The sequence below is a fragment of the Arachis duranensis genome, chromosome 2, assembly GCF_000817695.3.
Source record: "Arachis duranensis cultivar V14167 chromosome 2, aradu.V14167.gnm2.J7QH, whole genome shotgun sequence".
Taxonomy (NCBI): Eukaryota; Viridiplantae; Streptophyta; class Magnoliopsida; order Fabales; family Fabaceae; genus Arachis; species Arachis duranensis.
Window position 1 is genome coordinate 9495523 of NC_029773.3, and position 11171 is coordinate 9506693.

Here is an 11171-nt window from a genome sequence, read left to right on the forward strand (position 1 = left end):
AAGTATTTTAATAAAAATGGGCTGATACTGATTGACATTTGAATCTAAGACTTAGGTAATATTTAATGAATTTTATTCTAGGGTAAATCCAAATTTGGAAACAAACATTCCTCAGTTATTCCATAATCAACGTGAAGAGTGCTTGGATTTTGGAATCTTCAAACTATCTAATATATTATATATTATGCATCTTAATTTGCATTTTCCGTCTGACTATTTGCATCCTAATTTCCTTATTTCCCAACTACTCCGTCCTTGGAGGGGTTGTGACTCGAGACCTATATGATGGAAGGATATTTTAACTGAAGCGATTTCTAGCTTTGTTATTAATGATTTGAAGAATTACTTGCATTATTGTAAAGTATACATCATCCCATGTAACTCTTGGATACAAGTTACAAAGATTGTGTAACAGGTAATCAACTTCAAGCTTCAAGATGTTGGTTGTTCATCAATGTAGTGAGATCCAACAACTAATTTACACTTTCAGCCATCCATCAAGGCCCCCTCATCGAAATCTTAGCGGAAAAGGCGTTACCAACTGTGTGGTTTTATTGATCCTGCATAAACATAAAATTATCAAGATGTTTATGTATTCAATCGAAAATCCAAAATTACTGGTGACTTGGGAGGCAGGGAAAAATAGAAGTAACACAGCAAATTAAGTGACATGAACATGACTCCTCTTTTTAAGTAAACAATTGATGTATTTCAAGGTGAGTTGCTTAATGTCAACTTAAAGATTCTTACATTATTAGTAACAGATTAAGACAATGATAGTTCAGAAAATAGATTTCATTGAAGCAACATGATCATATCAACTTGTTCGAGGAGGTCGAAAATGAGAGTGAGAGAAAGGAACATGTAATGTATTAGTCTATAATGTATTAGTCTATGACCAAATAATCAAACTAATCTGGGGAAGGAACTGTCTGAGCCTCCTAAGCACAGGGTTTTTCATCTCTAGAACTCAAACTTGAGACCACTGCGAAAATAAGGGCGAAGTTGGTATATGTAATGTACTTTTATCTGCATTTCTTACTGATATCGAAATACTAACTTCCCCTTTTCTCATTTTTCACTTATTCAGAAAGCAGAACTTGAAGTGTTACAACTCATGCCGGCATAAAAGAAGTCAACATCAAAAGAGAAATAAGAGAATATCTAAGTGGTTAAGTGCTATCCTATTGCAAATTGCAATATTGCTAGTAATATGATATAGGCGAAAACTTAGGTACAGTTGTTTTCATGTGAAATTGATAACCGAAAATCATCGGATGATTTGACAGATTTGACTAAATTATCATCTAACGGTTATTAACTATCAACTGTGAATTTTCACCTATGATATAATACAGCAAAGGTAGTTTAACTAACCTTTACACTGAAAAGAACGCTGCCATCAGAAACCTGTTCACCAACTTTAGCTTGAAGCCCATGCACAAAACCAGATGATGGTGCCTTTACAACATGCTACAGAAAGTACAAAAACGAGTTACTAAATGAAGATTGAAGAAAGGAGTCTTTAAGGGTGTGTTTGGTTGCAGGGTAAAATTGAGGTGAAAATTTTTATAGATGAATTCCATGTGTAAAAATAAACATGGATGATGGAACTTATTGATTGAAAATTTTTTATCTGCCAACTAAACATGTCCTTAAGGAGCAAGCACATACCTCCATCTTCATTGCTTCTAACACTATGACAGGTTGTCCCTCCTCGACTCTTGTCTTGTCATTCACTAAAACCTTAACCACCAAGCCTGCCATGGGTGCCACTACAGTCCCTTGAGGGTGGGCTGATGTCTCAAATTTGGGTTTATGTTGGGACTCTTCGTCCTCAGACAAATCAAGACCTAGCTTCTCTCTAAAATAATGATGATGGGACCCTTGCCAAATATGGATATGCCTTATTTGGTCCTTAACCGCAAGAGAAAGAATATATCAGCTTTATTATTGTCATCAATCTTATCTACGTTCACTAAAAAATTGCACACAGAGGAAGACATTTACCTTTGTGTAAACAGCTATATTGACATCATTGGTTACACCATCAGCTTCAACTCTAAAAGAGTGTTGTTTTACATATGTTGCTTTAACTTCATGAACAGGAGATCCATCTTCTGTCTGGAAGTATGCACTCTCATATTTAGTCAAAACTTCAAAATCAGGCTACTTGCAGTATTATAGAACAAAAAATAAAGGCTGGCTGGTGCATGAGGCTCCAGCATAGTTGAGCTTGAACAAACAAAGGTAGCTGCAATGATTTTGGGGTCACATGGTAGCAATTTTACCGTTGCGCCAAGGCTCGCCAAAAGAACTTGTGAAATATGCAAAAAAGAAGAAAGAAAACTATTTGATGCTATACTTAGATGTTACCTCAATCAGATATTTTCCGTCAGCCTGATGAGTGATGGTAAGCTTCAAGATCTTTGAGATACCACTACCATATTCGTTATCCCACTCAAGTTCCATTGTACGCTTAGCTTGATGGTGGACTCTAAAAGGTGGAGAAGCATACCATATAGGGTGCAAGCTGCCGCCGCCTGAACAGTGACAGGTGTAAATACCAAGGGAACTTACAAAACCAACTTTGAATATTACACAGCAGGAGTGAAATAATTTACCAGGAGGGTTTCTTGCTAATGTGAAATGTTCTTTCTCAATGAGACATGCAGCCACAAGTGATGCACCGAGTCTGGCAGCTTCATATGCTTCTTTTGAATTGGTAGAATCAACAAAGAGGTCATCTTTGTAGTTTTCAATGAAATGAGTCTCCACATTGCCACTTTCAAATGCCTGGTGATTCGCTAGCTTTTGAAGGAAGTTGATATTGGTTGGTAAACCTGCAACCTGTAGAATAAGATGTTATATTAGCAAATTAAAGATGGAGTCAATTTATAACTATTTGAATTTTTTTCTCAAAGGTGACAAATGAAAATTTTCTAAGTTTTACACAGGTTTACACATTCTATATCACCCCACCCTTGTTACCAAAGATAACATATAGAAGATCTTAAATGTGTAAGTCACATAACATCTAAATAGAAAATTGTTTAATTTACTGAGAAAGTGACAACAACAATCATAATAACTTAACAGCTCACTATAGCAAAGGAACTATGTAAAGTAGTCTACCTGAAACTTAGACAAACAATCCTTCAGTTTGACCAAGGCTGCAGCACGATTTTGTTCCCACACCACAAGCTTAGCAATCATTGGATCATAGTGCATGCTAACAGTGTCTCCTTCTTTAACTCCAGTCTCCACCCGGACTGCCGAAATGGCAGATTTCAGAAATATTTTGAAAATAAAAAGGTCCACATATCTATCTTGAAGTTATGTGTTCTTCCAAAAGAAGAAAGTCAGCAATAAACAAATCCACTATAAATAAATTACTTGCTAATTTTATGTAACTGACCAGCAGATGAGTCTGGAACGTGATAATGATGCAGAACACCAGTGGCTGGAAGAAAACCCTTTGGAACATTTTCAGCATAGATTCGAGCTTCAAAGGCATGACCTGCCATCAAAACAGAATTGTATTAAGAGAAACGTAAAGTCTTTGTATAATTGTATGAGAGACGGAAGTTCTCACATGCTCATTCTTGCACGGGTGTAATTAATAATTGACAAGCTCAAAATGATTAAATGTGTTGGCTTATAACAATTGCAAAAATGTTACAGATTTTCACACTAGAAATATGTTCATTTTGCTTTGGTATTGGTAAAACTTAGAGGATGTCATGAACTTCTCCAGATATTGTTCATTAATAGTTGCAACCTGATATGAAAAGAAGAATCACCTAAAATAGGTATTTGTGATTGACTCAACGGAAGGACTTCTCCATTGGCAACATGGATTTGCCATTCGACAAGATCTTGACCAACAATCATCTCGGTGACAGGATGCTCAACCTGGACACATGTCCCGGGTTATACTTTTGTAAGACATAATCTTGGGAGCAAAGGACAATAGAAATTGATCCAATCACCTGAAGACGGGTATTCATCTCCATAAAGTAAAACTGACCAGAGACTGTATCAACTATAAACTCCACAGTCCCAGCATTGTAATAATTAACTGCCTTCAGGCATCAGAGAGAAACCACTTAATCAATATATGATATTGAACGAAATGCAGATCTAAATATGGCATAAAAATGAAATGGCTAGCCATCTTAAAAAATGTTTCAATAACATACTTGTTATATTTCTCTAAAGGTTTTCATCTTCAGCAGAAGTCATTGACCCAGTGCCTTCGGATTATTAAAATCTTGATAAAGCTAAACCATAGTGGATAAGAAATTTTACCTTTGCTGCAGAAACAGCAGCTTCTCCCAAGTGTGCACGAAAATCAGTAGAAACATTTGGCTGCACATACATTGTTACAAGTTGACAATGAGAACATTGAGATGTGTATGTTGTTATTTTTTAGGGAATTTTAAACAAGCCTTACGGCTGGAGCTTCTTCAATTATCTTTTGATGTCTTCTCTGCACACTGCAATCTCTCTCGTATAAATGCACAACGTTCCCATGCTTGTCTCCAAATATCTACAATGTCAAACAGAAAAGTATTGATAATAAACTTGAATTCCATTATGCCAATAAAGTTCTTTGTTATTAGTAACCACTAGTGTAATTCCATTATGCCAATAAAGTTCTTAATTAGTGAAAACATACTCTCATGAGTGAAAAAACCTTTACTATGAAGCAGCTTTGAGTTTTCATAAGAAAGAATAAGCATTCAATGAGGACTCCAAGAGAAATGTGAACCTGGGGTTAAAATGGCAGTATAAATACCTGGACTTCTATGTGCCTTGGCCGTGTGATATACTTCTCTAGTAATATCGTGTTGACGCCAAAGGAAGCAGCAGCTTCACGTTGTGCTGCTAAGAATGATTCAACAAATTCATCTGGAGTATGCACAATCCTCATACCCTACAATATTCACGTATTCCAAATTTCATAAGTGGGATTATAATGCTCATAAGTGATAAGTGACAAAGATTCTCTTAATAATCAATTTCTCATCTGCTTTCACCATAAAATAATCCTGTAATTCTTACATTAAATTTTTAAATTTCAAACATGCAGAAAATTAAATAACTTCTATGATATGTATTCAGTTATCACCTATCAAAAGAAATAAGATGACTAAGGTCCATGGTATCATAATTACAGCATGAAATCTCAACCTCTATCCTATGGGAACTTTATTTTTTTTAAATTTCATAGCTAGCACAATCTATTTGAGAATCATATAACATGGCAAAAATCCCAATTGAATAGACCACATTCTTTTGGCAGCATATTTTACAAATAAGTCAAATATGTCCATTACACAAAGCAAATAGACTCGGAAAGAAAGATAGATAGGCAATGCAACCCTGCATCAAGGATTACAAAATGTAATAACTTGTATGAGAATAAATATCAAGTTACCATCCACCTTTCCTCCACCTCCATGGGTTGGCTTTATCAAGATTGGATACCCTATTTTGTCAGCTTCCAACTTCATTTTATCAATGTCTTGTTCGTTTCCGTGATATCCAGGCACAAGGGGTACCCCAGCAGCCCCCATTATTCTCTTTGATGCACTGATGGATGTACACAAACATTGATAAGATGAAGAAGCTCTATAATATATCTCAGACAGTTTAATATCTCAAATAGATAGAAAGGTTAAAGGTTAAGCATGCTGAATTGACTCTCTACTCTAGTCTTGGTCAAGCCAAGGCAGACTTGAAACATTCTCTATTTGATGAGAGAGGAAGAAGGCAATTCTTGAAAATCTAAAGAAATCATTTTGTCATTCTATCTCTAAACGCATCTATACCTCGATTACAACATATAAAAACACTAGCCTGGCAAGGGTTTCAATATCATATTCTTTGGCCAATTGAAAGTCACTTGGATGAAAAGTATACAAGCATTAACTAATATTTATCCTTTACCAATATGAGTGCATCATATCTTTAATAGTTATTAGGAAGCATAAGAATGCACAAGGCCATGAGTTTCAACATAAACCATATTCCCATCTTCATAAATGTAGCATTGATTCAAACAATGAAAGAATGATTGGAAGGTAATCAGCACTGTATTATACCTCTTGTCACCCATATCCCGTATGGCAGACGCAGGAGGGCCTATAAATGTAAGACCCTTATCTTCACAAAGCTGCGCAAAATCAGCACTTTCGGACAAGAATCCATATCCAGGGTGAACAGCCTAATCACCAAAATGAACAAACCATTATGGATTGCAGAAAATGTGAAGTTTCATATTTATGGATTGGTAGTACTAGTAGCTTCAGCACAACCAAAAAACAGAAGACATGAATCATCCTCTTCCACTATTTACATATACTGTCAGAAATTCATGCCCAGTTAGAAAAGAGCCATATAACAGTGGTTAGTACTTTGTAGTGCACGCTAGCACCACCTTTCTGAGTCAAAACCACACTTATGCAGTGAAAGTGCATACAATTAAAATTCAAATTTCAAAGATTATCTCTTATTAATTTCACTGTATCATAGATGCCTGGATAAACTAAATTAAGACAATATCAATAATGACTCTTAAGCTTTATAATTTTGATTAAAAAAATTATCTAAGAATTATTTTTTAATTTGAATAAATAATCACATCAATATACTATCAAACATAAGTCAAACACAGTTTACTGACACTGACTTAGCACTACAAGATCATAATTCATATTGACTCTATAAAATTCCTTCTCGCGTCAACATTTATTTTCTTAAAAAAATAAAAAATAATAAGGGCTGAATTTATTTTTATTTTATTTTACTTTTTCTCTAAAAGTGAAAGGGGAAAGGACTAAGGAGGAGGCAGTTAACCTGGGCACCAGACCGAAGGGCAGCATCGACAATAGTGGGCCCATTGAGGTAGCTGAAACGGGCCTGGGCCGGGCCCACCCGAAAAGCCTCGTCGGCTTTGGCAACATGTAGGGCGTCCTTATCGGCGTCGCTGTAAATGGCAACGGTTCGAATCCCGAGCCTCTTAACTGTCCTAATGATCCTGCAGGCTATTTCGCCTCTGTTGGCTATCAGAACCTTCTCGATGCGCTTCGAACGAGAAGAAGGTTCTAGAACATAGCGGGATGAAGTTGAAGAGGAAGAGAAGGTTCGCGTGGTGACGAGGTGGAAGGAGGAGGGGATTGTGGTTGTTGTGGTGAGCTTTCTGCGGAGGAAGATGAAGGAAGCCATGGATGCCATGGTTTGAGCTTCAAAATTGAAATTGGAGAAATCAAATGTGGAAGAAGATGAAGAACATGTATATGATCCAATCTTGTAAGAACTCAAGAAGAAGAAGAAGAACTGCAATGATAGGACTCTGTTTTGGTCATTTACGGTAACTAATTTTTTTTAATCAAATATTTTCTTTTTAAAATTGTTTTTCAGTAAAAAGTTAAGTTTGATGATTTTCTTAACACACTTGAATACTTGATTTGTATTGTACCAAAAGAAATAAAGAAAAATAAATAAATAAAAGAAAATAGTATGAGAAAATATTGGTGAGGATATGTGTGTGGTGGTGTCCCAGTAGTATGGGCAAACGTGTTGAGATGATAAGGGTGCTGTGCTGTAAATGATAATTGATTATGGATAATGTTATTAAAAAATAATTATTATAATCTTTTTGGAGCTTGGTATACTTGCCTTACTGAGTAAGCGCACAGTGAAATCCCTTTCCTTCATTGTAGAATTAGAATTTAGAAGTTAAAAGCCAGCTCTTTATGCTAGAAAGGTAAAAGGAGCCAGTTCTTATCCTTAGCTAACAAACATGACTTTGATTTATTATTAATATGCATCATTTTAGGATTTTTTATTTAAATAATTTAAATAAATATATTAATTACTGAAATAAATAATTTTAACAATTATTACTAAATTTCATCCTCGTGTGTTTATCTCATTTACAATGTAAAGCCACGTGTAAGGAACACGTGTATATGTGTAAACGAGATACGTGAGGTTGGGGGACGGCTATAAATATATGTCGTTGACAGCAAGGTTTTGGGCCCCAGTTTGAACCTTTCGACCACTTTCTCTCCTATTTTACCCCTTTCTAACCATATTATTGAGTAATACAACGATGGCGCGCGCAGATGGTAGTGATTGGGACATCAACAGGCTGAATGAGACTTCACACAATGCTGGGACAGCCGATTTTGCGGTTAGTTCTATTATGTTGACTTTTATATAATCCCATATATCTGTCATGGTTAGGGTACTTGCCAAGAACTAAAATACAGTTTGTATCACTTGAATAGGTTACTGATAGAAATTTAGAACTCTATTTTATTTCACTTGTGTTAGGTTGTTACTACATAATTATTAATTTAATTAGTAACTACCCAAGTTTGATAATTAGATTATTAAGTTAAGTCAGACTTTGTTAGTTAGTTAGATTGTTAATAACTTTATTGAATGTTTTAAATTCACGTAACGAAATGAGAAAATGTGTATTAGTTAAGAAAGTATATAGTAACGGAAAATGTTGTGTCGACATAAATTCAGTTAGTACATACAGAGGTCTTGCCTTCTATTGCTCTAGCGAGTGAGTCATACCCTTCCTCCACCCGACGACATCGTCCTGTATCTGAGGAAGGTTGGATTCAACGACACGGTGCCTCTCAGAGATTTCACATTCGACAACTCCTTGATTACGGCATTCGTGGAGCGATAGCGTCCGGAGACCCACACGTTCCATCTCCCGTGGAGTGAGGACACTATCACCCTACAGAAGGTGGCATACCACCTTGGGCTACGCGCACACAGTGACCCAGTTGGGGCTGCTTCCATGACTTCTACAGGTGGTACCACATGGAGACGTGGGAGTTGGTGGAGCAGCTGCTCGGTGCCAAGCCTCCGGTGGTTCCACAGCAGGTGGCGCAAAAGGAGTCGTTCTCGCTGAAACTTGTATGGCTGCGAGACCGTGTCCGCCAAATGCCATCGACGGACGACCCAAAGACCCTCCGACAGTATGCTAGGTATTACATCATGTTATTGATCGAAGGCTATCTGTTGACGGACAAGTCGAACAACTTGGTCCATCTGCGTTGGCTACCACTGCTTCAGGACTTTGGGCGGTGCCGGACGTTGTCTTGGGGTTCGTTCGTGCTGGCCTGGACGTACTAGTCACTGTGCTCGGCAGCACACTGAGGTGTCATGGACATCGCTGGCTGCACTCCGCTGTTGATGTCTTGGATATACCAAAAATTTCCTCAGTTGTGTCCACCAGAGCGAGGGATTCTCATGTATCCTATGGCTGCGAGGTAACAACTGTTTATGTCTTTATTATGTTATCAATTTGTAACTTCTTATGACATTCTGCATAATGAACTACTATTATTCTTTTGATTGGTGTCAGGTTGGTAGGATTACAGCAGCAGAGCAGATATCAGCATGAGGCGAGGGTTCTACGATGGAGAGTAACGATACAGTTACGATTCAATGAGGTTAGCACCACGTTTGACACCACAACTTTTTTAATTTAATCCTTTACGTAGAGTTCGTTTTCCATGCAAATTAGCTACAAGAATGCACTTATTGTATTCTGTGGTATGCAACATTATTTACCTTTTGGGATATCCAATATTTATTCATTCTATAGTTGTTATTTCAGTTTGTTTGGACGCCGTACGATGACCCTGCTCTGCAGGCTCTGTGCCCCCTTGGTTCGTCGAAGAGGAAGAGTGGGGGACATGGATGTTAGTCGTCCCCCTCGTTTGCTTCAACATCGTCAAGTATCACTAGGTTGACCGGGTGAAGCGCCAGTTTAATGGAGAGCAGCCGGTGCATGGCTCCCCAGTCAACCTTGACAGCTTCCGACTGATGTCTTATTTATCTTTGGTTTTTCTGAGTTTAGACTTAAATTATTACAATCATCACACGTGCAATTTTAACATCTTGCATTATTTCCATTGTTGATTTTATTTAGCATCAACATCCTTTAAGTTTTACAAAAAAATATACTTTCTCCAAATCGAGGGTAGTGAGTGACCCATCAGATTAGTTACTTTTCTTTGTTTTTTTATTTACAAGTTCCTGACATCTATTGGGCGGAGTGAGGATGTGTGGTGGCCTGACAGACTTTATAATAGGTACCGTGGCTGGAGTAGACGTTTTGAGGTTGGCCACAGGATCTCCATTTAGCACACATTTGACTACAGGCCGACCCAGGAATATTATGATTGGTGGCCCGGGGGGGGGGCTTGCCGGGCTAGACACTTGTTAGGCTAGGATGTAGTGGAGGATCCGGGTTAAGCGCATGGCAGCATGGGTAGTGGAGAGACTGAAAGATTCCACAATCACACATACCCGCTGCTAGCCGAACTCGGAAGGAACCTTGCGACCAACCCTCAAACGGCTCTAACTCCTCCATAACAAACACAGAAGCCCGCCGATCAAAATGAGTAACACGCATCTTCGAGATGCCTTCTTTGTTCTTTTCAATGGCTTCCATCAGCCTTTGGGAGAAGCGGTTTCCAGCAGCCAGTTGTGACGGTGCCTCCATGTCCTTTGTGACGAACAACTTCTGCAACTTCTCGTACGTGATGCGCACGATGGCAGAAATCAGCAAGTACCGTGTACCCTTGATAACTGCATTGATGCATTCTGACAGATTTGTTATCATATGACCAAACCGCCAACTACTGTCGTAGTCGCAGACCAGAAGGTGCTCGTCGTACTATGGTACGGCCTTTGGCTCACAAATAGTTCCCAGGAAACAACTTTACAGCGCCTGAAGCAGTTTCGACACCTTGTTGTGTGACTCCTCCCAATACCCATAGATCTGAGCAATTGTCTTTTGCTTCGCCATCCACACCCTTTTGTAGGAGGGTTTGAAGTGATAGCTCTGTCGGACTGCACCTTATAGGACAAGGATGCTGACGGAAGGGTTGGACTGTATCAACGACAAGATGACCTTGCAGATGAGATTGCTATCTAACTGTCGATGGTCCTTGGACATGGTGGGTGCTAACCAAGTGTTCGCTTCACCAACCCTCCGGACCTCCCTAACGGAATAAAATTGCCATGGTTGGAAACTACTTAATATATAGCAATCATAAATGAGTAAGTACGCCCCAATTAAACTTAAACTCACTAGTATCCGAGGTTCTGTTGGAGGGCAACACGGA

At 38.2% G+C, this 11171-nt stretch overlaps 1 protein-coding gene across 1 annotated transcript; it reads right to left on the reverse strand.

Moving 5' to 3' along the window:
* Window positions 1-296: 296 nt before the first annotated feature.
* On the reverse strand, window positions 297-7391 carry LOC107473390 (methylcrotonoyl-CoA carboxylase subunit alpha, mitochondrial). Its single transcript, XM_016092950.3, has 16 exons — window positions 6865-7391; window positions 6111-6232; window positions 5451-5598; window positions 4802-4939; window positions 4457-4552; window positions 4312-4371; window positions 3993-4085; window positions 3804-3915; window positions 3419-3520; window positions 3136-3272; window positions 2625-2850; window positions 2377-2543; window positions 2011-2124; window positions 1675-1917; window positions 1378-1473; window positions 297-560 (listed from the first exon to the last, which is right to left on the reverse strand). Exons 1-16 carry the CDS (start codon window positions 7240-7242, stop codon window positions 552-554), a joined length of 2241 nt encoding a protein of 746 aa, XP_015948436.1. The 5' UTR covers window positions 7243-7391; the 3' UTR covers window positions 297-551.
* Window positions 7392-11171: the final 3780 nt, after the last annotated feature.

What these genes read in the sequence shown, in the direction of transcription:
- LOC107473390 (XM_016092950.3), bottom strand. Translation starts at nt 7,242, where the DNA reads ATGGCATCCATGGCTTCCTTCATCTTCCTCCGCAGAAAGCTCACCACA. An exon ending in CCCTTCGGTCTGGTGCCCAG is followed by an intron (nt 6,233 to 6,864) that starts GTTAACTGCCTC and finishes TTTGGTGATTAG; the next exon opens with GCTGTTCACCCTGGATATGG. An exon ending in ATATAGCTGTTTACACAAAG is followed by an intron (nt 1,918 to 2,010) that starts GTAAATGTCTTC and finishes CTTGCGGTTAAG; the next exon opens with GACCAAATAAGGCATATCCA.